The sequence below is a fragment of the Pochonia chlamydosporia genome, chromosome 3 (genome assembly GCF_001653235.2).
Source record: "Pochonia chlamydosporia 170 chromosome 3, whole genome shotgun sequence".
NCBI classification, from domain to species: Eukaryota; Fungi; Ascomycota; class Sordariomycetes; order Hypocreales; family Clavicipitaceae; genus Pochonia; species Pochonia chlamydosporia.
The window spans coordinates 2,245,436-2,271,778 of NC_035792.1; the positions used below are offsets into that span (position 1 = coordinate 2,245,436).

The window sequence follows — 26,343 nt, forward strand, 5'->3', positions numbered from 1 at the left end:
TACAACACAAGAGCAAAGCGTATATCATGACCACTCCAGCAAGGGTTCTGCCCATCAAACCACATTACGGCGACTTATAACTAGGATTGCGTGTATTGCGTTGGTAACATAGAGGTTTCCAGTGAAGTTGTTTTCAGCATTATTTTGTTAGTCAATAGCCAGGGCGGTACAATGGTTGCACCTCGCCTCGTTGAGGTCATCTCGGGTGCCGAGTGCCTTAGATCCGACACAGGGCCGAGCAAGTCGGGAACACACCACTTGATTCTTCAACCACATGCAAGGACAAAAATCCGTGGGGCATTCTCCGCCGACTTCAGCTAGGTATGTTGCTCGTATTGGCTACGTAAGGCAAGCGGCTCCACTTTAATTTTCGGCCTGGGAGTTCAGTTCGAACACCACCCCCGACTATTCCCAAATCCCGCGAACATGACGGCATTTTTGTTGTGTCCAGCCTTGCCTGCTCGCCTTCACTGCCAAGGAATTTATTTCGCAAATTGGTACAGTGTCTGGGTGTATTAGCGGCTGACATATATGATGCTCCAGTACCGAGCTCCTTGAACAGCGCTCTTCGTCAACATGGTGTCGGGTGTGGTGCGACGGGCGGTGCCATCACGACTCAGCCTTGGGGACATCATCAATGCCTCTGCCGGTCCTTCCAAATTTTGTCTACATTCATCTCCAGCGAGAATCATCCATACATCGTCTCCGCGCAAAGGACCACTACCGGCATTTTCGCTCACGAGGTTTGGCTTCCTAGCTCAACCATCTCACGCCGCACCGAGTCTCGATGCCAATATAGGAAGCATGGTGTTTAGGCATTGCAAATTCCTGCGTTATAATATTCGACCTTTTTCCTCTGGCAGATTTCTCCTACGGCAGAATCTTCGAAACGGTGATACCGATCCCGTCGCTTCCAAGAAGTACGATTTTCAAGAAAGCGCTCGCGAAGAAGAAGAAGATGGTTTTGTAAAAAGTGACAAGGCTGCCAAGGCGGCGCAGATCAATCTATCTGCAAGGCTTTCAAAAGAAGGGAAATCTCAAAGCAAAGCTGGTGCGGGGGAAATATGGAGACTGATTAAAGTTGCCCGGCCTGAGATTCGATGGTTAGCGGTGGCATTCTGTTTTCTCGTGATATCGTCGAGTGTGACAATGTCCATCCCTTTCTCCGTTGGTCGTATCTTGGACCTCGCCACAAAAGGTGATGTTGACGATATACGCCTCTTTGGTCTTACTCTGAACCAGTTCTTTATCGGCCTTGGCGCTATCCTGACCGTTGGCGCAATGGCGAATTTTGGTAGGGTAATTCTGCTTCGGATTGTGGGTGAGCGCGTTGTCGCCAGGCTACGATCCCAACTGTACAGACGCACTTATGTCCAAGATGCAGAGTTCTTCGACGCAAACCGGGTTGGAGATCTGATATCTCGACTCAGCTCGGATACAGTCATTGTCGGTAAATCCGTGACGCAAAATCTGAGCGACGGCCTCCGAGCGTTGTTTAGCGGCGGTGCTGGATTCGCCATCATGGTCTGGACAAGTCCCAAGCTAACTGGGCTCCTCCTTCTAATGTTTCCACCTATTGCTGTGGGCGCCGTCATATATGGTCGCGCAATTCGGAATGTCAGCCGGGCAATTCAAAAGAATCTAGGAACGCTGACGAAGATTGCTGAAGAACGTCTTGGAAACATTAAAACGAGCCAGGCATTTGTTGGTGAGGTTCAGGAGGTGGGACGTTACAACAGTCAAATCAGAAGAATATTTGCACTTGGAAAAAAGGAATCCCTCATCGCCGCCACTTTTTTCGCATCAACAGGTTGGGCAGGCAACATGACCATCTTGGCTATGCTGATTGTTGGAGGTAGCTTTGTTCGTTCTGGTACCATGTCACTGGGCGACCTAACATCTTTTATGATGTACACGGCATTCGCTGGTTCGAGTTTGTTTGGATTATCAGGATTTTATTCAGAGCTCATGAAAGGGGTTGGCGCAGCAAGCAGACTCTTCGAGCTTCAGGATCGGCGTCCCGGCATTCACCAGACCGTTGGCGTTCAAGTCAAGTCTGCACAAGGTCCCATAAAGTTCAGTGACGTTACCTTCGCCTACCCAACACGACCCGCAGTCAAGATCTTCAACGGACTTAACTTTGAAATTCCATCTGGGAGCAACGTCTGTGTGGTGGGACCTTCGGGCGGCGGGAAGTCTACAGTCGCATCACTGCTTCTCAGGTTTTATAACCCAACCTCCGGATCGATCACCATCAACGGAGTTGACGTGTCAACCATGAATGTCAAGTCTTTAAGGCGACGAATTGGCATGGTGTCCCAGGAACCGGTCTTATTTTCCGGCACTATTGCTGAGAATATCGCGTACGGCAAGCCGAGGGCCAGTCGAATGGAGATCATTACTGCTGCACGAAGAGCCAATTGCAACTTTATCAGTGATCTCCCCGACGGCCTGGAGACTCAAGTTGGGGCTCGAGGATCGCAGTTATCTGGCGGACAAAAGCAACGGATTGCAATCGCTCGTGCGTTGCTCAAGGATCCAGATATTCTCATCCTCGATGAAGCCACCTCAGCCTTGGATGCGGAATCAGAGACCCTCGTGAATGAGGCTCTAGCCGGTTTGCTGCGTGGCCACAATACAACGATTTCCATTGCGCACCGATTATCAACAATTAAACGATCGGACCAAATCATTGTCCTCAACAATGAAGGCAAGGTGGCCGAAATCGGAAGCTACACTCAACTCGCCGCGGATAAGAACAGCGCATTTAGCAAATTGATGGAATGGCAGATGAGTGGCGGCGAGGTTCCGGAGAAGCGGCCATCTGACTCCGGACCGAGGATCACCGAGGCAGAAGAAATAGAAGAGGAGTTAGCACGGCAGGAAGACGTGCATGAAGGACAAGAAGAAAAGGAATCAACCGACTGGCGACAGCAACAAGAAGTAGAGCAGAAGCGTCGGTGAACAATGTCCTCGGGGACATGAAAGCTGGCGTATGAAACTATTCAAGAACCAGGTACTCGGTCTTAAGGAAAAGTCATCTGGTGCTTACGAGACTTTGTTGGGATGCTGAAGGATAGGTTGCCAACTTGCAAGTTCCAGCAGGGTTGAGAGGCACTACTTCTAAGGCATTGTATTTTACTTTGGCATGACGAGGCTCGTTTGGGCTGCTTGGGGGGGAGGTTAAATAACGTCAAGTGTGATAAAACTCCACTCGCAATATGGCATGATTGTACAAGAGGCTGGTCGGCGTGTTGGAAAGACCAAAAGAGGCACGGTTAAGGCGGCATAGTTTTTTTTTTTTTTCCTTTTTTTGTTTCTCAATTGTACATAATGGTGTCTGATAAAATAACTAGAGAATAAATGTTCATAATATACAACAGTGTCATAGGCGTATATTACCCATGTGTGCATGTGGTGCTGCAGACAGCACCAGACTGAGATCAGACCAGACCGGCACGGACGGGACCAGACACACGTCAACTGATGCCAACTGGTCTGGTGTGCTGCTACTTGACAGGTCTGGTGTGCGGACTGGTAGCTTCTGTCACATGCCAGAGTCCATGTCCAGTCTGGTCCCTTGCGCCACCACACGACCAGACTGGACGACCAGACGTGAGGCTCCAGCCATTGATATCTCGTCCTTGGCCGTGTCCTAATTACATGCCCAGGGAACCCTTTCTCGCGCCCCGTCTGCGACCTTCAATTGCCAATTCTCCAAGTATCCTTTCCGGACCATATAAAGTTTGGTCTGCGTCGCTGCCCAGAATTCTATCATAGCCTCGTGTTTCAGGGGCTTCTTGCTGGGCCAACCAATCTTGGGCGCCTAGGTCTCAACTCTCAAGTAGGTATGTGACCCCGATTCACCCACGCCGACAACTACAAGCTTCTAACGCAAGTAAGGGATTCAAGGAAATTGACACCATGTCGACAGCCTCTGAGGGTCAATTCAAGCATGAGGGAGCTACCTTCTACACTAAAACTTGGACGGTACGTGCGATGCACAAGTCATCTCGATTTTGTATTCCGGCCATCTTTCTCCAACTAAGCTGATACGCCTCCAGCCGGATGGCCCAACCAAAGCCAAGCTGATCTTCGTCCACGGCTTTAGCGAGCATATCAACCGCTATAACGACTTTTTCCCAAGGCTTGCGGAACAAGGCATTCAGGTATTCGGCTGGGACCAACGGGGCTGGGGGCGCAGCGTTGTCAAGCCCGCTCACAAAGGACTCACTGGGCCGACCTCCCAAGTCATCGCTGATGTTGCTGCTTTCCTCAACGACAAACTTCTTGCCAAGGATGAAACGCCAAACCTGCCAGTTTTCGTTATGGGTCATTCCATGGGCGGTGGGGAGGTTCTGACCCTTGCTGGAGACTCACAATATGCTGAACTGGTTGGTCGAGTCCGAGGATGGATCCTCGAATGTCCGTTTGTCGGTTTTCCTGCTGGAGAAGAGCCAAGTAGCTTCAAGATCTTCGCTGGTCGGCTAGTTGGTCGGCTCTTACCAAAACAGCAACTCAAACATGTTGTACCGCCAGAATACCTTAGTCGGGATGAAGCGGTCGTTCAGGCGGTGCGGGATGACCCCTTGTGTCACAATACGGGGACCCTTGAGGGCCTGGCTTCACTTCTTGATCGGACAACTCTTTTGTCGTCTGGCCGGGTTCAACTTGGCAGCCACGTCAAAAGCGTTCTCTTGACACATGGAACAGAAGATCGAGCCTGCAGCTATGATGCTGCGCTTAAATTTATTGAGCAGCAGCACGGCGTCAACGACAAGACTACCAAGTCCTATAACGGAGCCTATCACCAGCTCCACGCAGATCACTGCAAGGATGAATTTACAAATGACATTATCGAATGGATCTTGGAACGATCTGACCAACCCGTCAGTACCACAGAACCGCTTGAAGCAAAACTCTAACGGAGAAAATTCTTGACCGAAACCGACGTGAACATGCTTGTCCCGTCCGCTTAGGCGTCAATAAAGTACCTGTTGTCGATTTCTATGCCAAATCTTAATCAGTAGCCAGGCCGCAGTACCATTTACGATATGTTACCTGTGATTGCTGCACCATTTTTCGGTTTGCCATATCATGTCGCGATTATGGGTTCTGCAAGTGCTGCAGCTTGCAATCTAGGATGCGGGATTCATTCTGCGGTCGGTGTGGGAGAATATAGTAGCTGCTTAAGGGGGAGGTCTCGGGAGTTGTAATGCAACCGACAGTCTCAGTCTTCATTTGTGATGATGAATGGTTGGTGGCGGAGCAGGTGCTGTGCTCGCCCACCACGATGCAGATGTTGAAGGTTAATTCTTAGTGTTTCTTAAAAGGACCAAAAAATCTAAATTGTATAGTTAACTATCATTACATTTTGCTATCTATGGAGGGACGAAACAGCTCTCGGAGTCAGATCGGCATCATTACCCTGTGGCAGAAGCACACCAGTTGACATATGGAAGTTCTTGCTAGGCGGTTGGGGACTTGAGGTACAATTTCATGTGCTGTGCAAGAGCCCGGTCGGTTGTTTCAATCAACTATTGTATGGTCAAATTGAGTGAACGGACGTTGGGGTCTAACTCATTGGATGAGCGCCAGACGTTGACTTCCATTGAATGAAACTCTCTGCCTGAGAAAACCAGTCAAGTCACCAGCAGAGGATTTTGAGTTGGGTCTGGTGCCATACAGCCAGGTGTCTCTCAACCTGGCACATTGAGGAGTTGAAAAATAAAATAGCTCCACCAACTACGGAGTAAGTGGCTCGGTGGTAGCTCGGTGCAGGTAACTCCTTAGCAACATGAGGTACTTGGGTAGCTTGGCAACTCAGATTAAATTACCTACTAAGCTACTCCGTACCAGACTCTATATATGCGTGCGGAGCAAGTGTACGTGTGCTCCAAGTCCGGTACGTGCCAGACGCGCCAGGCATAGAGGAGCCTGGCAGCGGTGTGCTGCCCGCCAGCACAGTGGATCAAGCTGAGTGCATCTGATCAATCACAATTTGATTCGATGTCGCTACATGGCCGGTGGTAACTGGCTCAACGGTTGATACCAGTTGACATGTACAGTGCTCCGTCAAGTAATATAATATTCCATGTCAACAATGAAGTGACTTGACCCCTAATAAGACCAGACCGTGGTATTGACCAAGCCTCGGCGCGTCTGGTGATGACATGGAAGATGAAATGGGCCAGACTCCACCAGAACGCGCCTGTGCAGCTTTTCAGTGCTCAGTCTTCTAAAGTTCTCAACTCAGGTGCAGGTGTAGGTTGCCGTTGATCAAGCTCCAAGAATCTTCAACAAATAGTCACAATCTGGCACTGGGGGTTCTGGTCTCGTCAAGTGCTTCCATGAGCTTATACTCACAAGGTCAATGGTCATGGATTTGAGGGCAGCAACTACTTTAGTCTGATCTGAACCCCATTTGATTCTTGGCTCTTTCAGCCCAGCCTTCTAAAATTCTCCATAAAGTGTTCATTCCTTTTAGCTCAAAGTGACTCTCGTAAATGCAGCTCCATCTCCCATCTCTCTCGTCGCCACTCTTGAGGCCTCTCTCTCTCTCTCTGTCTGTCTGTCTGTCTGTCTGCATGTGTCTGTCTCTCTCTCCGCCCTCCATCCCCTCTTTTCTTGTTTCTCGCCCCCTACCAACCCTAACCAAACTTTTGCAACATTTGCCATTCTCCCTCAGAATTCCCATATATTCCCTCATCTCACTCCTACTAGGCACTTTGGCTAAATTGTTCGCCCAACGGACTTCTTCTGTACCGACGGGTAGCCAAGCTCACAACTCGCACCTTTCGACTCATACTCTTATCCCAAACATCATCTGCCGCCATACCGGAGGGCATAGATAACACCCACAGCGATCCTCATCATGACGCCGGATGGTAGTAACACCATTACACACCATCCATCCATCTTTCACCTCCAACAGCTGTCATCCCCCAGCAGGAGCAGCTCTCGCTCACCAGCTCGCCAGAATCATCACCATCACCACCATTATCACCACCATCACTCCAGCCAGCATCATGCTGCCAGCACATCCGTAGAGCCCGTTGCACCGCCGGGCCAAGAACACGATGCTGTCGCGAGGCACTCATCCCACGCCACGGATGTAGAGAGTCAGGTTACCGCCGGTCCGAATTCAAGGCTGCCCCGCCTCAGCGTTGAGAGTGACCCTTATGGGCTTTCATCTTCTTACAAAACCGAATCTGACCTAGATCAAATCAAGGCCAACTCGTCTCGGAAAAGAGACGGATCTCGAAGTTGTGGCCCGTCGGCCCAGCCATCCTCTATCGGTCCTAATGAATCAGGGCCGAAACGTGATGCTCGTAAGGTCCGTGGCTTTTACGAGAATCAGAATGCAGCCATCGAACGGATGCTCAAGTCGGTGGAAGAGCACCGGGCCGAAGCGCGTCAGGAGCAAGGTGACGACCAGACCAAGTTCCGCATCGCCATCTATGGATCTCTCGCCGCCAACATAATTCTCACGGGCCTGCAGTTGTACGCAGCCGTTTCTTCTGGCTCACTCTCCCTGTTCACAACCATGGCGGATGCCATCTTCGATCCCCTTAGCACACTCACTCTTATTTTCTCCAACCGCGCAATCAAGCGAGTTGACCCTCGTCGTTTTCCAGCCGGCAAAGCCAGACTTGAAACGGTTGGAAACATCGTCTTTTGTTTCCTCATGGTATCCGTTTCGCTCATTATCATCGCATTTGCAGCTCGAGAGCTTAGTCAAGCCGATGCGACCAAGGAGTTTCATTTGCCGTCCGTCATTTCGGTCTGTGCCGCCTTCCTCACCAAGTTTTCTCTCTTCTTGTATTGCTGGTCCATCAAGGACAAGTATAGTCAGGTAAACATCTTGTGGCAGGACCATCGCAACGATCTCTTGGTCAATGGATTTGGTATTCTGACCTCAGTCGGCGGCGCCAAACTTGAATGGTGGATCGACCCGATGGGCGCCATCCTGCTATCAGTTCTTATATCTGGAGTCTGGCTCCACACTGCATTTAATGAATTCATGCTGCTGGTAGGCGTCGTTGCATCAGTTGACATGCAACAGCTCATCACCTATGTGTGCCTCACGCATTCACCAGCCGTACAGGGCATTGACACTGTGCGCGTGTACCATTCCGGCCCAAGACTCATTGCCGAGGTGGACATTGTCATGGATCCCGCCGGTACCTTGTTGGAAACCCATGACATCGCTGAGGAGCTTCAGTTCAAGTTGGAAAGCCTTCCTGACGTTGAGAGAGCGTATGTTCATATCGACTACGAGACGACTCATAAACCAGAACATGCATATAAGAAAGATCTCTAATGTCAAAGAGGATGCCGAGCTACCATGGGACAAAAATTCCTGATAGATTGCTGAGACAGATGCAGAGACGGGTTGCTTCACACAATATTATGGACCTTATTTCTGGTTCAGTACACCTGGTTAGCGCCTGCCCAGCCACTGATGAGGACACTTGACATTTTTTGTATATATAGACGGTGTAGGTTCAAATGGGTTTGGGTTTTAACATTGTTTGTATACCGGTGCTTCTAAATCGTCCATTCGCCTTGCTAGTTAATCCCATGGGACAAGCGATGGTGCAAGGCTCAGTGTGATGTTGGCCATGCTCGATGACCGAGCTCCTTGCAATGCCTATTCTTCGAAGTGAAGTTTGTTGGACTCGACTGGCCACCTAGCAGGGTGGTCGCATGTTGTTCACCCCGAGTTACACTACTTAATAAGCAAGGCTATTTATTGTACGCCGTTGCAAGTTACACAGTCGGTCTATGAAACTCGGGGCCACAACATAGTGTCAGATCAGTCTGGTCTCAGAGCACAACGTGCAGGACTCTGCAGAGTTGCAGGATTGGATGTGGGGCGTGCGAGGTTTTGTTTCGTTTCAATGTTGTCTTTTCAATTGTTTACTCGACTGACTACCTTTTGGTGGTGTTTGAGCTTTTATGGGCCAGGCGCATGACTACTGTATACATTGTCAAGCCCAAGCATCACGAAGGGCGACATTGCAAGCCTAAAAGACCGCATGTTCAACCCCAAGAAGCAGGGAACTAGAGGTAGAAACTTTCAGGTTATACCCAACTTCTTCACATTGTACTAAGTAGCTGGGTTGGGCAAGCCAACACCAAAACGTCATGTATAAGTCTGGTACCAAAAGTATCCATCCCGTAGACCATAGCAATAGTGACTTTTATGTTTCTCAATGTTTGGTTGGGGGGATGGGGGGACCAACATTTGAACCCTGACTGACCACTGGGTTCGGTGACTTGCGAAACCTCTGGAGACCAGACAGCTCCATACAGCGACATCCAGGCTTCATGCCCAGGCTGCTTACACTCTATTGGCTGCAGCAAGGTCAAGCTGCCCCACAGGAGCTCTCCATTGTGACTTGTGCACCTTGCCTTTTGGACCTGGGGGCTCCTGGGCAAGGATCAGTGCTGCAACACCTAGTGGCACAACGCGGCATGACATGAAATGACGCATGGCAAGTCAGCTTTGATAAACATTGCAAGGGACCAGACATAACATTGATTAAACATACAGAGGGTAAAAACGCGCAGGTATTTCAAAGTTTTCAACGAAAATCTTGCCAGCAATGGCTTTGGCGGTCTGCAGCTCAAGGTGCCTATCGGTAGTTGAGTAAAGTACCTACTACTACCTGCTACTACCTTCTAGGTACCGTACCGAGCATCCATGTGGTCTTGACTCTTGACTCGCCCAAGCAGTTTTGGCGCTCTGGTCTGGCAGGCGCTCCACACGTCATCGCCGACATTGGGGATGGAGCTCAACATCAAGACAGCTTACTCCGTGCAACATTGAAAGTTGTCTGGTGCACCATTCCGAGGCTCACAATTGACAACTACAAGTTTGTCGCTCTGGCCAAGCTTTCGTCACCGTGCATGCGACCGCAGTGGATGGACGTCTGGTGACTTGGTCTAGGAGCACCAGACTTGACCAGAGTCAATTGCCATTCGTGCATGTGCACTCCCAACTGGGTTGGAAGGAACTTCTTACATGTAGGAGCTTCCTTCCATCTATTTTGGAGCTCATAGCTCATAGCTGAGCTCCATCCATGTCTCCCACCACCACCACACCAGCCCTTCAATTAATCCGTCCCTCTCTGTCAAGGAACAGTCTGGCATCAATTGAACTGACTGACCGACTGACTGACTCTCTCTCTCTCTCTCTCTCTCTCTCTCTCTCTCTCTCTCTCTCTCTCTCTCTCTCTCTCTCTGTCTGCCTGGCTCTGTGGCCGTGGAAACGAATTGAACCATCGCGCGCCACACCACACCCCGAATAGTTTCCGCCTGTCGCCACTCCCGGGCACATATCACGTCGACTCCCGCACTCATCAGTCGCCACGTCCGAAAGCTCTCTTTCCGACTCCAACGTCCATGGATTTCTCATCGCGCAGATTTTGAACAAACGTGGCTTTGGTAGTCGCAAAGTAAACCGCCTGGCCTGCACCTCCTCAGCATTCACAATGTCGGGCGCAACCATGGGTGCTGGAGAGCAGCTCTATGCAACGGTGCGTTGTTTTTTTTTTTTGTGTCTTTGCCTTTGCCTTCTCGACGCCGCTCCCTCCATTGCGTCCAAAGGCTTCGCATATTGGCGGCTCTTCTAGTCCTGGCCCAAATTCAAGATGACTTCTCAGTTTGATTGATTAAGTCTTCAATGTTTTGAACAAAGCAAATGGGACCAAAATTGCCTTTGCTGACCCTCTCGCAGCTTCTCCTAAACGACTCTTACCTCCCTGGAGCGCTCGTTCTTGCTCACTCGCTTCGCGATGCCCTCACAACCAAACGGCTCGCCGTTTTAGTCACACTGGACTCTGTGTCAGCCGACGCCATCACCCAGCTTAAAGTGAGTTCTCTTCAGATCTCATCCTGACCCCGCACGACCATCCGGTCTTCTCAAGCATGACCTGTCATGTCATGTTCCCGACGCTGTAGTCTTGACATTTGTCTTGGAACATTTCCGAGAAGACCTAGATGCTCCGCACATGTTCACTGACGCGGTACTAATCATTACACCTGTTGCACAGGCTGTATATGACTATGTTATTCCTGTTCCAAGAATTCGAAATCAGCAACCTGTCAATCTACACCTCATGAACAGGTCAGACCTGCACTCGGCCTTCACCAAGATCAATCTTTGGAAGCAGACTCAGTTTTCCAGAATAGTCTATCTTGACGCTGACGTTGTGGCTTACCGAGCTCCAGACGAGCTCTTCCAGCTACCTCATGCTTTTTCCGCTGCTCCAGATATTGGCTGGCCGGATCTCGTCAACACTGGGGTGATGGTTCTCACCCCAAATATGGGCGACTACTACGCCATGTTAGCCATGGCTGAGAGAGGAATCTCATTTGATGGTGCTGATCAGGGTCTAATAAACATGCATTTCAAGCACAACGTCAACCGCCTGTCATTTACTTATAATGTCACCCCGTCTGCTCACTATCAGTATATACCTGCGTATCGTCATTTCCAGTCTAGCATCAGCATGGTTCACTTTATAGGTTCTAATAAACCCTGGTTTTCCGGTCGTCACTCAACTCAGGGTAACGCTCCCTTTGACGAAATGGTCGGCCGTTGGTGGGCTGTCTACGATCGTCATTACCGAACACAGGTAAGCCCCTATTCCATCCCCGTTTATATACATGTACCCGATTTGAACCCTTCAACCCCTCGTCGCGAAACTCGTTACTTTTTGGTCTTCACAGTTTTCGTGGAAATACTTGCTGATGCCCCAGGATAGGAGACTGTTTCGCAATCCGCCGTCGTGTGGCCCGCGGACCAATCCTCAGTCCACGGCGGTGCAGTTGCCACCCCTGTGTCAACTACTGCCGGAATACGTACGCCTCCAGGAAGTAATGAAGACAATCGTGCCGGCCAGCCGAGTGCTGGACAAACGACAGGTGAAACCCCATCTCAGCAAGCCTTACCAAGTGGTTTTATTGCCAATACTTCACATCCGCGCCAGCAGATACCAGCGGCACCTAGTGAAGAGAATACGGCTACAGAGACAACCACATATGATCACGGGCCGCGTCGGGTCGATATCGTGCAAGAATCTGCCACCCCTGGCCGCCAGCAGTCCTCTCTCTTGGCCACGGTCAGTTGGGACGCCCAAAGGTGGGATTTGATACATTTGCTCCCTAAAATTGCATCTCTAATATAGTTCGGAATGTAGGCACCCGCCACCGCCAGGGTCAAAGCCAGAAGCCATGAATTTTCCGTTGACTCATTACGAGATGTCACGCGACACTAAGCCTTTTATTCCTCCTGTACGCTATCCCAGCCCACCAAAGAATATGTGGTTCGACCTTCCAGAACAGTCGCCTCCATCGTCAACCAAGAAGCCAAGGCAAATATTTCCATGGGAGGCCCATCAGCCCACTCCATCGCGCTCATTTACTACTGCAACAGTGTACGAGACTGACGAGCCACCACACACCCACGAGTCTGATGAGGGCGTAAAGGGGCCAACCTCTGAAGATCTAGTAAATATACCGCCTTCAAAAGCTGCGGAGAAGTCTTCGGGCTCAGATGTGGTGACTGGAAATGCTCAAGCTTCAAGTGACCCTTGGAGCTCATATTCAAGGGTTAATGCTTGGGACGATGTGCCCGAGATTGGTCGCTATGTTGAGGGATTACAGAGGCATCGTCGGACTAAAAGCCAAGGAGGAATTAGACTTACGGCCGGTGCCACAAGTCCCGGATCCGGCGGAGCCTCGCAGGCACCTAGAGCTTTCAAAGTAACGGACTTCCCGACGGAGGTGGAACGGCCAAGTTTACCGGTGACACCTGCGCCAATTAGGCGCCCATCATTTTGGGGTGATGACAACGAACTCTTAGACCCGGCCGACGATGGTCACTCACTTCCGATAGCTGAAGGCGTTCCATCGCAGTCAGAATGGGTATGTGTGCACGGAAGGCGCTGGGGGCCTGCCAATTGCCTGTGCGGTTTGGCTGACGTAGGACTCCCTCATAAGGACCCGGCTGCTCGGCTGCAAATGCTTGCACAGCAACAGTCTGAAGCGTTGTTGCGAAAACTTAGCGGCGATGATGGCGTACCGGGAAGAAGACCGAGTCACGAAATCCCATTGCGGCCATTGCCTTTCGGGTCTGAACCTGTTCAGTCCACGACACACACGGCACATACCGCCCCCGCCGCAGTCTTAAGCCCGCAACCTGTTCCAGGGAAACAACTCACGGCTGGTATAGTTGATGATCTGAGTGGTCGTGACGATTTACCAGCTGAGCATGCTGTCAAGGAAGAGGTTTCGCCTCCCCTTGTTGACGAATCCGAAGAATAAGCTGCATTTCTTTACGTTTTGGAAATTTTGCAATAAGCCTCTGTCTATTATGAAAACCACGATTCGCACCTTTCCCTCCATTTTTATTAGCATTTGCGTTCATCCATGTTAGTGGGCTCACGTCTATCCAAATCTTTTGGTGTATTTCATCTGTACAATAAAACTATATGAAGCGTGTTTGAAGGCAGGATTTTTTCAAATTCCAACATTAGGTACAGCCAAATCGACTGTGTTTCCTTTTGCTATATTGCATTTCCAGATGGCTTGGGGTTCAATTACGCTCTCAAGTCTTCTGCGCAGCCAAGATTTGGACAACAGTCACATAGTCTCTTGCCATGCACCAAGCAGGGGAGAATACAAACTCTCAACCTAGTCCGCGCCACTACCATGTGCTACGTACCACCCATCGTTAGTTGTTTACTGAGTACATCTATCAGCCTGTGTTGAATTTTATGGGACAGTCAATTGGCAACTTGGATATGGCATATGTCTGTTGGGAATGGAAAGGTATAATCAATTCTTCGCAATCTGGGTCATGTAGAGTATCGTACAATGTTGGTCTTTTGATATTCTTGTCACCAGCATTACCAATCCCTAAACTGGCTCAGCGTGTTTCATTTTCTTCTTCAGTTCAGTTCCCAAAATTCGGTATAAGGAGCTCAATGAGTTCCATTCAGGATCATTCCATTGTCATTACGAGTAGCATGCATCATACTGCTTATTCATACACTCCACTGTTCTACTGGCAGAAGATTTAAAATCATTCTGACGGGAATAAAGTATTTCAATCCTCATCGTCGTCACCGGCTTCTTCAACCGTAGCAGCTTTGGACTTGCCTTTGCCAGTCGAATCGTCAGAGCTCTCAGTCTCATGGCTCACTGTTCCACCAGAATGAAATTCGCGGCTCGGTGAATCCACTGTGTCTTGCTGGTTTAGTTGTTCATCACGGCTAACGTAGCTTGGCCGCTCCGCATCGCCGGGAGAGCTCGCCGGTTGTACGATATTGTCCACCGCATCAGAGCGTGACCTGGAATTAAACAACTGGCCAGCTCCGCCCCAATTTGGTACAACAGGGCTCGGGGCAACCACAGGTGTTGGTCTGGCTGTTTGTGAACTGCCATTGGTAAAATCCCTGCCAGCGACTCCTGACGTACGGTTTCCTGGAGCAGTTGTACTGGCGTCTTCAGTCGAGCGTGTTCCATCGCCCACAGGCTCTGTGTTGGAAGATGCCACCGCAACGCGGCCGGTGGAGTGGTTAGGAGGTGAGGCTTCACCATTTGGGACTGTTGATGGGGCATGTGAATGGTGAGCGCTTGGCTGTGACCCATCCAGTCTTTGAAGTGGAATCAAAGACCAGCCGGGAGGCAGAGTGACACCCTCTGGCAGATCAGGGCTGCCCGCAGGTATCGCTGTACCATTCATCGGGGCCCCGTGGCGGGCCATGAATGGGCTACCTATTCGAGCTGGCATATTAGGTCCACTTGTGCCAGTGGCAAACTGAGGATAGTAGGCCTGCCATGCTGGTGCATGGGTATTTTGACTCTGGGTAGTCGCGGCAGCGGCCGGGACATTGCCCATCGTGGCAATGGGTGGCTGTCCTCTTGACTGTTGCTCTTGAGGCTGTTGCTGCCGCCGCTGGCGGAGTCGTTGAAGCTCTGCCATGAGCAGATAGGCTACTTGTAGCTCTTGTTGTGCTGATTGTAGATTCTGCAGCTCCCTTTGTACGATTCGCTCTGTTTGATTAAGCAAGTGTCCAATCTGGTGCATATTATCTCCCAGAGGCTGTTGATTTTGAGACGGATTTACCGGAGCTGGACCATTGTCACCTTGGTTACCTTGCGCTTGGGGAATGCCAAATTGCTGGGCAAGTTCACGGGCTTGCTGGCCATTTGCTCCGAATCCCAGTCGTATCGGCCCCAAGTTGAATACTCTCGGACCACCGTCTCGCCCACCGGGGGGTTGGACTCGGTTAGGTTCAGGTTGCCCTCCCAGTTCATTATTGTTCACATCAACCTGTCCTTGTCCAGCCGCAGCTTGGGGAGCACCACCGATGCGGATTTGCAGACCAGCTACTCTATTACGGCCACCTCGGCCACGATCCATCGTGACAGGCCTCCTACACGTAGGGCACACTTGCTGCCGCTCCAGCCAGCTCTTCAAACACCCAAGATGCAGAACATGACCACATGGCAACTTTTTCGGGCGAACACGATCGATTGAACTCGGTTCGTTTACCGGATCCCAGGGTCGCATTTCTTCTCTGCATATAATGCATGTGTTGTCTTGGGAAAGTTCTTCCAGTGTAGCGTCGGGGTATCGATTCATTTCTTGGATCGCACGACGATACCGCAAAAGTGCGTTTAGCCTTTTGATAAAGTCTCTCGACGTCATGAAAAGATCTCTCATGATGTGAATAGGTAGCCCGTAGAATCTGAGCAGCATGAAGAAGAATGCAACATAAATACCGAGTTTAATCATGTCTAGGCATTGTTAGGGATTAATCAACGGCCATTTTAGGGTAATACGATTACTCACCAGTAACCAAGTCAAGCCACAGTACCCATTCTCCCTTGGTCGCCCAGCCAGGAACCTCAATATCCATCTCGTCGATGTCTTCCTCGCTTGGGAGGGCCTCCTGGTTGCTATGCGGCTCCTGGCCGTTCGCCGCAGCCTGCTCTCTGTTGCGAATAATGGCTTCCCGTTGGTCTCGAATTTCCTGCCTCCGTTCAGCTAGACGCTTTCTCGTCTGAGCTCTCACAATGTTTTGCTCCGCAATCGATAGGATATAGCGAGCTGCAGTCCGCCAGGAACATGTCGCCAGTACAGCAAATTCGAACAGAAACATGACCATCATGTTTGGCCTTGCTTGTTGAATGACAGTATTGACCGTGTATTTGAGGATCAAGATGTCGTATATAAAGCTGATGGCTAAGGAGACACTCAATCTCAGGTGGAATAACCGAGGGTTTGCTGGCGGCTGTTGTTCTAGGAACTCTACTCTTCCGTCACCAATCCAGCCCCATACTTTTCCGGTGACTAGAGCAGTGAACATAACCAAAAACCAGGCACCTATCTCCTCGCGAAATATCGTCATTGCCAGGCATGTTTCTGTGATGGCAAACCAGGCTCTCTCGGTGAGTTGTTCGACTTCGACTGCACGAAGAGTGCCGTAGCAGAGTCTCGTGAGGCCATATATGAAGCTGCTGTAAAGTAGGAGGGTGAAGTTCACAAGTGCCTTGGAAGATTTCTCGGTTAGCACAGGGTCAAGTCAGGCATGGGATGTCTTGTTGAGCGTTCGTTTACCAGAAGACAGAAATTGCTTTGGGCGAGATAGACCATAGCTGAGTAAAAGTTGGCACGTTGTTGGAATGCTGATATTACAACAGCGCCAGCAAGGGCCGTGGAGACCTAGCGAGAATTGTCAATTCTGATCAAGACGTTCCGCCAGAGCTATTGGCAGTTCCAAGCTGGCGACATCAAACTTACCCCTGCGTACCACCCCAAGCGCATCTTGGGCATTGGAGCTGTGTTTCCAGGCAAAAAGTCTGCAAATCGAGTTTTTTGGAATCTGCTATTGATCCATCTTTGTTCGCAAGTGGCCGCAGCTGGGGTGTTCACCGGGAACGAAGCTGTCGATGCGGGTTGAATACTTGATGCCACGTTAATGTTAAGCTCGTTTGCTGTCATCCACCATGACGCAGCAGGTACCACCAGCTATTTGGGTGTCTGGCACGTGATGATATGGTGAGATAAGCTCTCGGCATCCGATAATTACCCGAAGCGAATGCATAGTCAGCATTACGGGAAAAGGCAGCATCTTTGTCTAGCATGGTGTTGCGAGACAATATGTGACCCAAGTGGTTTAGATGGTCTTCGGAAGCTATCTGGAAAGTTCAAGTAGTTCATGGCTAAGGTGCAGAATCAGTGTTGAATAGCAGCATGGGCGGTCATCTCAAAGCTTAGTTGTGCTGTCGCACGCTTGTGATGACCAATGTATCCGACTAACTGACGAGGGTTTGTTTTACCTTCCCAACCACGAAATAAAATCTTGCACATCACTAGGAATAAGGACCATATCATCGAGCCAGACTATGGCCATTCGAGCTGCATATTCGCAGCGACTTCCGCGGTGTAGCTACTTTTTGGCAAGACCGTGTTCGTGATCAACGTTGCTCAAAGTTGGGCCAAGATGTAGCGGTTACCCTACACCACATTAGCCGTGTTGGGGACCGGTTCGACTTGAGGAAGAATGGATCCCAAATCATCAACGCCTTTAATGCCATCAATGATGAGAGATTGAGCCGTCTAGGTAAGCGTTTGCAGTAGAGTTTCTATCCAGTCTACCAACGAGATTATATCGCTGTTGTATTCATGTATATATCTGTTGTGAAACAGTTAACCTCCAAGGCTGGGGATTCTACGGCAACATTGTGGTGGATGAACCAAAAGCGATAGGCGAATCGCAAGTACATCAAACAGGTATCCCGTTAGCCACCAGTGTGCCTAATCAAGACATTGGTTACCAATACAGTTTGAAACGGTCATAAGGCTTGCTGGAAAGAGATGAGGGAAACGGGAATGGGGATCAAACTGCGCCAAACTCCAACCAGATGGCTGCAAAGCGGAACACAAGACGGAAGGTCTTCCGCAGTTAAGCGACTTTGCGTTTTCATGCACAAACTGCTCCCACAAGCGAGGCTGTGGCGGCGGGTAGCAATGGCAGAGTCCGTTGCTTTTTGGCCTGATATGGTTGAATCACATCACCGGGACTGTAATCGCAGTACTCCGCGCAAACGTCTGGTGACTGCAGGCAGCATGGTCTGTCCGGGCTACGGTGATTTCACAAACCCCCGGTTAGGATGTTCGATGGTGTCAAGTGAGTGCAAAACAAGGAGCCATTGTTCTAATCCTGGTGGTCCGCATACCTATATTGCGATGGCCGTCGGAATCTCAACCACATGCTGTCTTTGCGAGGCTGAATTGTGAAGAGGACACATGCCGCAATATCCTAACAGATCGTGGTTCAACACAAATGTATCCACATGGGTTATCCGAGTTTGCCTGGGAGTACGGAGTTGAATTTATTGGCAAAAGGAACAGACCACAATCTCCCAGTCAATGGGGTAATGTCAAGTCTACCATATGAGGCAATGTGCGGCAACAAACGTATACCATGCGCAGACAATTCTCCTCCGAACAAGGGGAGTAAACATGCAGTGGCGAATTCTGTAGGGTTCAGGTAACAAACTGCGGAATACAACGCGAGTGAGCGAGTTACAGCATCTGTGCCAAGATTGGCATCTCGTAGAGGAATGCAAATTAGCACACCATGATTCTTTCATGTCCAGGCAAAGTTGTCGTGAGGAAAGGATCCAGGCTGCATCCTGCTCGCCAAGCTTCCAAACTTGGCGACTGGACAGCTGATCTCTGTGCTTCTCTACGGAGGAATTAAGTAAGACTTCGGCAACTAATTACAGTACAGTACTATGTTCTGCATGGTAGAGGGCATAAAACGGGCCAACATATTGGTAGGGGCAAGTTGGCAACGTAATGCTGATTTGGCATACAGTAATCTTGCAATTGTTTAAATGGCGTGTGTGCGAAGAGTACCGGCACAGCAATTACAGGAGTACAGTATTAATATCAACGGAGGAACGTTGAGTTGGGGTTCCTGAATCCTGACCAGTCTTATCCAAGTGGGATGTTGACAAGAGAAATTTCGGGGATCTAATCCTTGTTAAATCCCGATCGTGTTGACCCCTGGTTCCGGGTGGTGGACGCACGCACATACATAAAGTACAACAAATATATTAGGTACCACGTAGGTACCTGGGCATAATAGGTACTGGACGTGCCGAAATGAGTATATATTAATTGTACTGTATGTACTTACCGTACTTGGTCCAATGGTTCAGTGCCAACAACCACGGATCCCTGACCACGTGAGATTTGCGCACCAGACAAAGCACTCCGTACCAACGGAGTATTGATCCATGTCCTATTCGAAGTGGTCGCGTCAAGTCCACACAAGACGGTTCGGCAGAGTGGCCACTCGTCGGGTCGTCACCTCACTAATTCGACAATACAACACAATATTGGCTCTCTTTGGTAATCGGTAGCGACGGGAGGCCCTTCGCCCCGGGTCCCCTGAGGTTGTGCCTCGTTGTGCCTCGTTGTGCCTCTTGATGCAGGAGAACCATCTGGGACCAGGACCATGACACCCAGCAGCGGTTACGGGCGACAGAGAAACCCTTGAAATGGAACCGGACAGACATGGACCAGACCAGACAGTTTCGTCGGGGGTCTTGAAAGTGTCTGGTGAAAAAGCAGAGCTGGGCAACTTTACTCTGTAGCATCACAAAGCCCCAGCATATGTCCATTCTGTGCGGAGTAGTTCAGCATGACTGACTTTCTTTTTCACAACTTCAAACTGTCCTGACTTCATTTCGCAAGCAATCACCCCCTCCTGGCTCATCAAGGCGTCGAGGCGATGCATCACCTCACACGCACACGGGAAGTCTCTGCCAGATGATACATTGATACTAACCGGAGGAACGTTGAACCATCCCACCAGACTGCTACCACACCAGACTGTCATCAGCTTTCAAATGCCTCCATGTCGCTTCAATGTTCGGCCGCATAGTGTGCTGTACAGTACTGTATGGAGGGGCTACATGTACATGTATCTCTTTGGATTCAACGGCCACGCAACATTCATACAACAAGCGGGGGGACTTGCAAGTTTCTCGAGTTATAGGTTCTAGATTCTCACACCAGCTTGGAGCTTTGCCCGCAGCTTGTTCCCTTGGTGGCCTCTCACTCTCATGACGGGAGCCAGGAACTGGAGATATCAAACCACCCCCATCTGCATCCGTGCGTATGTCAACCAACGACATCAACGACATCAATGACAGGCTGGACCAGACTCAGACCAGACCGTTGGCGGGGTGTCCGGCATGATACCGCGCAGTGCAGCGCAGTGGCTGACTGAGATGCACGGATGGCGCGTACTCCGTGATCACACCAGACATGGACACACCAGACATGGACACACCAGACATGGACACCAGACACACCACACACCACACGCTCTGATGGGTTGACGGCCGCATTGGATCCCAGATGTCGTTTAACGTTGGCGAGGGACGGGTGTTAGCGCCTTGTAGTGGTTGCCTGCACCCAACGTGTCGGGTCGACCTTGCGCAAGTGTGCACATGCATGCATGTCTTCAATCAAATGTAGTGATGATGATTTCCAAACTATTTGTAGATTCTTGATCGCTCCCAGGTTGTCTGACGAGCTGGTAATGTACATATGTAGCATATGGAGAACATTGCTACCCCCAGGCAACATTGAATTTGATGCATACAGTAGACATGGTCAGTAGTCTGGTTGACAAGAGTGGTGCAGATGTCCTCGAATACTCAAGTACCTGACTAGCTAGACAGATACATTTGTAAACTACTATGTCAATAAAACGTCAATGATACCCTGTTTCGGCATCGCCGTGATTCAACACGTCCATGTCTGGTCCAATAGTTCAATCGACTTGGCGCAAATAGTTGTTCCTGTTGGCCATGGCTGCTGATTACGTGCCCAAACAAGCACTTGACAAGGAAGTCAAAGTAGTGACGATTACAGTATTTTATCAACGTTTACGGGTACAGTACTGAATCAAATGACCAAATGACCAAATGGACCTGGCCTGGCCTGTGTGTATTCGGGTCACAACCAGACCAGACTCGGACTCGTCTGCCACATCCCGAACAATGAGTCTGGTACATCAGATGTCTGGTTTTGTTACTGTACATGTGGATTTTGATTTGCGATATGGCCTTGATAGGCTGCGCGTGGTCAGAGAGTTGAACACGTACCTACCATACACTGCAGCCTCCGCGCATACCAGACAGTAAAATGACTGCATGTGGACATCAACATCTACATATGTACAGAATCAGTCGAGGCGCACACCCCCAGCTTTGGCGAGTTGAAGAGGCTTTGGCGACTGCCACACCGACAACCGGGCAGCAACGACGAACTTCGGCTATCGAAGATTTCGCGTCGAGGAGTTTGCAGCTTCAGTGTGCGTGTGTGTGTGTGTGGTGTCCAATCCACCTGTGAAGCAAACGAGGCTGGACAACGACGACAGCCACACCGGAGACTGCGCAAACGAAAAGAGAATACAACATGTATGCACTCCGTACAGTACATGTACGTTCCTGGGTATCAAAAGCCACCCCAAAGCAGCTCTTATGCCAAAATTGGCACCATGGCCATCGTGGGGAAACAAGACTCGGCACCCTCAAAGAAGGACTTGTGTAGTACCAACATTGAAGCTACCCAGGTGCAGTACCTAGGAAGATTGGGTCAGTCTGGTTGTGAATCAAATGCGTCCAAGATGGCTACTACATACACACCATAATTGCAGACGTGCTGCATGTGCAATTTACACGATCTATGCGCAATACCCGAGTATCTTGACAACTTATTATTACGGGCCGGCTTCAGGAAATCCGATGGCCACAACCTGAAAGAAGCAACGACGCCGCGCGTTCAACAACAGACTTGCTGCTCTGCCGCGTTGGTTGACGAATTTTACCAATTCAGCATCCATCTTTGCAATAATCCAGTTTCCGCAAAATGCCAGTCAGCCATAAATGCACCCACCGTCGGAACTTGTCTGTTTCGCAAGGCCGTTCGATGGATCAAAAGCAAAAGCGGGAGGAGAAACTCATGCGCCATCCATCTCAGGAGAACAGGGATCCCGGATCTCGCTCAAGTCGGTGTGTATCATGGACTCGACGTTTCTGGGAATGAGGCTTCAATGCCCTCTGATCGAACCGTCCCATGTCTCACTCAAGACGGCAAAAGGCGAGACACCATGCGACGCCTCACTCCCCAACCTTGAGATGGTGCATCCAGACTCTCAAGCCACCGAGCGTGACCTTCTCGTTGGGGGCCACGGGGACCATAAACCTCACACCCCGAGCTAGTTGGTTGTTGGCTAACTGGTCTGGACCTATTTGACCCCCCCAGTCCCATCCATATCCATATTGGGACGGAGTAAGCCGAGTAAACACAAAGGACGGAATGACACAGATCATGCTGTGCCGAAGCAAACATGAGTGACCCGGCACAATATACTCCATACAGACAGAGTACAACATCTCCACTGCTCGACAATTGTGGATGTGGACGGCGAGGCACTGTCAGAGACCCGAGTCTTTGTTCTTGATTCTTCCTCCTGGAGAAAAGAGGGGGAGAATACATCAGCTCCAGGTTTTTGCAACGCTTGTACAGTACCTCCAAGACCGCCCGTGACAAACCTCTAGTCTTCAAGGTTTGGCCCCCACCGCCGCCCGTTCTCAAGGGCTGATGGCGTAGTGACAAGAGTTGGAAAACACCAGACCAGACCAGACATGGACCAGACTAAGCCGGCTCTCGCTCCCCACAATCGCCTATGGCGTCAGAAGGCTTACAGGAAGTTGACTTGGCAGGTTTGATGGGTTCTCGAGTGCTGATGCACATGATATACATGATACATGATATAGCACTCAGTGAAGGATCTTGGAGGGACGAGAGTTCCTGCAAGAGCAGATAGTCAAAGGATCCATCACAGCCCAACCATTATCGCCGAACTTGCGATGGTACGGAATCGGACACCGTTCTGATGATTATACACATGGGTCCGGTGTAAAGTTACAGTGGTTATGAGAAATTTGTGATGTGGCGGTGTGTGATCTAGATGCTCCAAAGCCGAAGCGTTGCGCCAGACTGACAAAGGAAAACCAGGGAACGAACGAACATCCGCAAATTATGGAATATCAAATCTATAGTTCAAGATGTACGCTCATCCTGTATCTTCACCTCGATGTCTCATTGGTGTCTGTCCTTGAACGCTCAAATTGTGAATAGACATCAAGGGAACAATGGGCGGCTCCATTTCCAGACAATTTTGGACTACATCTTAAATCCGCACACCGATGTCCGAATTAGCAAATTTTGTCCTCTTATGCAACAGTCTAGATCATTGGAATGGGAACAGGGGAGGCTATATCAGCAGTGCCATGAGAACAGACGACAATTTAATACCTCAACCTCTTACGACATCATCAAACAGTAGTCTGGTGGTTCAGTGGCAATCTTTGCACTTGACGCCATTTCCGTACGCGAGTGGCGCTCCTTTGCCTGGTCGTCCAGTCCTCATGGCTTCACATTTGCCGCGCCACGAAATTTAACTTGACACAGTTGACACGGTTGGCACTGTTGATTGCCGGAATATGCCGATTTTTCACCAGCCCGTCCATCGGTCCTGCACTGGCACTGTTATTTTGATTGTCATGCAAACTTGACATTTTTTGTGAGTAGAACGCGGCTGCGAGACCCCGTGTTGTACGCGGCCTCTCATCTCCACAATCTTTCCCTCATGACGGCACCGAAGCCACGAACCATAAAATGCAACTTGAAAGGAGTCGCGGAGAACCAATGGACAATGCAGCGGGGCCTGGCCCCCAATAGCCACTTGAGACCCGTCAGTCAACCCCCGACTGTGCTAGGCTCTGGCTTGTTCATGCCGGATAATGATCTGCGTCTTTGGAGCCAATGTTTTCCAAGCTGGTCCTTGACAGTCCCCCCTGGGCGTATCCTTCCAGGGGACATCGTTGATGCCTTCCAGGTTTTCGGGTCGCCAGTCATGTTGGACTTGGTAGGGGATGGCCAGGCAAGGAAAGGCAAGGGGGAACAAAGGAGCAAGGTTTCTGGACTTGACTCTACCAGACTTTGCTGGATGGAGCTAGATACGTTGGAAGATAGGGACCATCTGAGGCTATTTCACACGGCCCAAGGGGGGTGTGAGAGCAACACACATGCAGTCTATCTTTTGCCCGTTCTATTCTTGTCCACGCCAAAACTGGGGAGCGAGTGAAACATGGCCAGTGGCATTACCGTCACCACGGCACACTCCGTTGGATCAATTGGTGAGTTGAGGGGGGCACGGAACCTGGTCTCTGGTGTCTGGCAAGTCCTTTCCGACGGTCCAAGCAAGTTGATCTGTCGCCTTACCATATGTCTCACAACCTGCAAGATGCTGGTCGGGTGAGAACGAGAGGGAGAGTGGGTGGACACGGGCAAGACGGGGTTCAGATAGAACAGACACAGAGACAAACATAGGCACTGTCTGCATTGATAGACACGATCAAGACATTCTGTGCTTTACCGACAGAAGCATTGGTGACCAGTAATGCAGGCTGCAGTGACATGAAAAATGTCGACACAGTTGAGGTTGAAACCAGACTGCAAGACTCTACAGAGTTTGGTAAAAAGTGAGGGCAGATAGGATTGATCGCCTGCTCAACAACAGAGATGTCAACCATAACGAGAGTGACATCTCCAGGGGTGCACATAACACCAGTCATTGTGTTGGGTTGTCAACCTGGAGGACGAAATTTTAAAATATGAGATAATAATGATGTTGCGATTTCTTACTGTACCAGACTGCAACAAAGGGCGGAACTACGTATTGTAGTGTCGACTTGCGTGTCATTGTTGGCATTCTGTACTCCATATGTCTCTGCGCCTGTTGTGTTGACAGCAACAATCCACCACGACCAGGCCAGACCAGATCAGACCTCAATTGTGCGCTAGTCACCCTAATTGGAGGAATCACAGTGACGGTTGAGATTGCCTGCTGTATGGATGTCTGGATGCTTGGATGACAAGAAAGGAGGGAGGGCTACCACGAATGCATGCACAAAGCAAAGCAGACCAAACCAAGGCAGCTGGTTCCACGGATCTCGGCCAGGACAACGCTGCCAAAAAGAGCGGCAGCACGGGAGCCAAAAAGTTCAAGTCTGTTCTGTTGACGAGTTGGAGAGGCTGTCTCAGCAGCGAATCGGCCTTCGGGACGATCTGGCTCCGTATCTTGTCCAATCGATTTGTGACGGAGTGGGAATCGTTGCACAATCGCACTGATTACCAGTTTGGGACGGGCCTGTGAGTTGTCTGGTTGGATGCAGACATTGAACCGACCACTCGGACAACAAAGCTTGCAGAACGAGATGCTAGCCTGGGGCACGAGCAAAAGAAGGTAGTCTTGGCTCGAACCAGGGGAAAACGGAGGGAAGCGAGAGAGCACAGGAGCCCTTGTTGGTTTGTTGGTGTGGTGTGGTGCGGTGCCGAAATTGGTGGCATCAATTATTAGCATCAACATTGAAATGTCGACAGGGGGATCGGGGGCCATGGGCGGCGGGCACCAAGACGGCCAGACCAAGCCAGGCCAGACCAGACCACACTTGACGACACAATGAAAAAAGGTGATGCAATAGGATTTGATGCTTGGAGCCGCCTCGGCGGCCCATCGAACCAGAAGTGGCAGGCCCATCATCTTTGGGTCCAAAAAGGAGGAAACGTGGGTGCAATTGCCAAGGCGATGACGGACACCAAGATATTCACACATTCACAAAACATTTCATCCTTTTGGATGCGCTAAATTGATTAGTCTGGCGGCGATTAGGAAGTGTGAGGTGACTGTGGAATCATCTGCTTGCCCCTTACTGCGTGATATGCCTGCAAACCTTTGGAAGCTCAAAACATTGAATGCATGAAAAGTACTGTACAGAGTAAGCAAAAAGATGTCTTGAAGAGACGCAAGGTGAGATGACTCTGCAGGCTGCACAAACGTCAACATGTGCACACATGTGCAGAATAGTCGCTCATGCAAGCCCTAAGCAGTCAAAGTGTTCACATCATGGTCTTGGCGATGGCTGTTGGATGACATTGAGAGAAAGTCCAAATGCGACAACCCTGTAGATCCATGGAGCATGGATGTGGCTGTCAACATCGGGGCCAATCAGTGAAGCTTGAGATCCTCCTTGGAGACCAGATGCTCAGGAGATGGGCGAAACCACGTTTTTTTTTCGCGAGACTATTTTGAGGCTCTCCAGCCAGTTGCATACTGCATGCTGGCCCAAGAGGCCCACAAGCACCAGACCAGTCAAACGATCTTCAAA

At 50.1% G+C, this 26,343-nt stretch overlaps 6 protein-coding genes across 6 annotated transcripts; 4 read left to right on the forward strand and 2 right to left on the reverse strand.

Moving 5' to 3' along the window:
- Positions 1 to 576: 576 nt before the first annotated feature.
- On the forward strand, positions 577 to 2,964 carry VFPPC_04545 (ATP-dependent permease MDL1; the record flags this gene model as incomplete). Its single annotated transcript, XM_018283887.1, has 1 exon — positions 577 to 2,964. One exon carries the CDS (start codon positions 577 to 579, stop codon positions 2,962 to 2,964), a length of 2,388 nt encoding a protein of 795 aa, XP_018145152.1.
- A 960-nt stretch (positions 2,965 to 3,924) lies between these two features.
- Positions 3,925 to 4,925, forward strand: VFPPC_04546 (alpha/beta hydrolase; the record flags this gene model as incomplete). The annotated part of the gene is made up of 2 exons (XM_018283888.1): positions 3,925 to 3,990; positions 4,065 to 4,925. 2 exons carry the CDS (start codon positions 3,925 to 3,927, stop codon positions 4,923 to 4,925), a joined length of 927 nt encoding a protein of 308 aa, XP_018145153.1.
- A 1,949-nt stretch (positions 4,926 to 6,874) lies between these two features.
- VFPPC_04547 (cation diffusion facilitator 1) lies at positions 6,875 to 8,323 on the forward strand (the record flags this gene model as incomplete). The annotated part of the gene is made up of 1 exon (XM_018283889.1): positions 6,875 to 8,323. The coding sequence occupies one exon, from the start codon at positions 6,875 to 6,877 to the stop codon at positions 8,321 to 8,323; it is 1,449 nt and encodes a 482-aa protein (XP_018145154.1).
- Positions 8,324 to 10,499: 2,176 nt separating this feature from the next.
- On the forward strand, positions 10,500 to 13,335 carry VFPPC_04548 (glycosyl transferase family 8; the record flags this gene model as incomplete). The annotated part of the gene is made up of 6 exons (XM_018283890.1): positions 10,500 to 10,544; positions 10,745 to 10,879; positions 11,061 to 11,645; positions 11,775 to 12,151; positions 12,210 to 12,936; positions 13,012 to 13,335. The coding sequence occupies 6 exons, from the start codon at positions 10,500 to 10,502 to the stop codon at positions 13,333 to 13,335; spliced, it is 2,193 nt and encodes a 730-aa protein (XP_018145155.1).
- A 784-nt stretch (positions 13,336 to 14,119) lies between these two features.
- On the reverse strand, positions 14,120 to 16,846 carry VFPPC_04549 (ring finger protein; the record flags this gene model as incomplete). The annotated part of the gene is made up of 4 exons (XM_018283891.1): positions 14,120 to 15,816; positions 15,872 to 16,571; positions 16,640 to 16,744; positions 16,823 to 16,846. The coding sequence occupies 4 exons, from the start codon at positions 16,844 to 16,846 to the stop codon at positions 14,120 to 14,122; spliced, it is 2,526 nt and encodes an 841-aa protein (XP_018145156.1).
- A 2,379-nt stretch (positions 16,847 to 19,225) lies between these two features.
- On the reverse strand, positions 19,226 to 19,934 carry VFPPC_04551 (hypothetical protein; the record flags this gene model as incomplete). The annotated part of the gene is made up of 3 exons (XM_018283893.2): positions 19,226 to 19,387; positions 19,437 to 19,640; positions 19,701 to 19,934. 3 exons carry the CDS (start codon positions 19,932 to 19,934, stop codon positions 19,226 to 19,228), a joined length of 600 nt encoding a protein of 199 aa, XP_018145158.2.
- Positions 19,935 to 26,343: the final 6,409 nt, after the last annotated feature.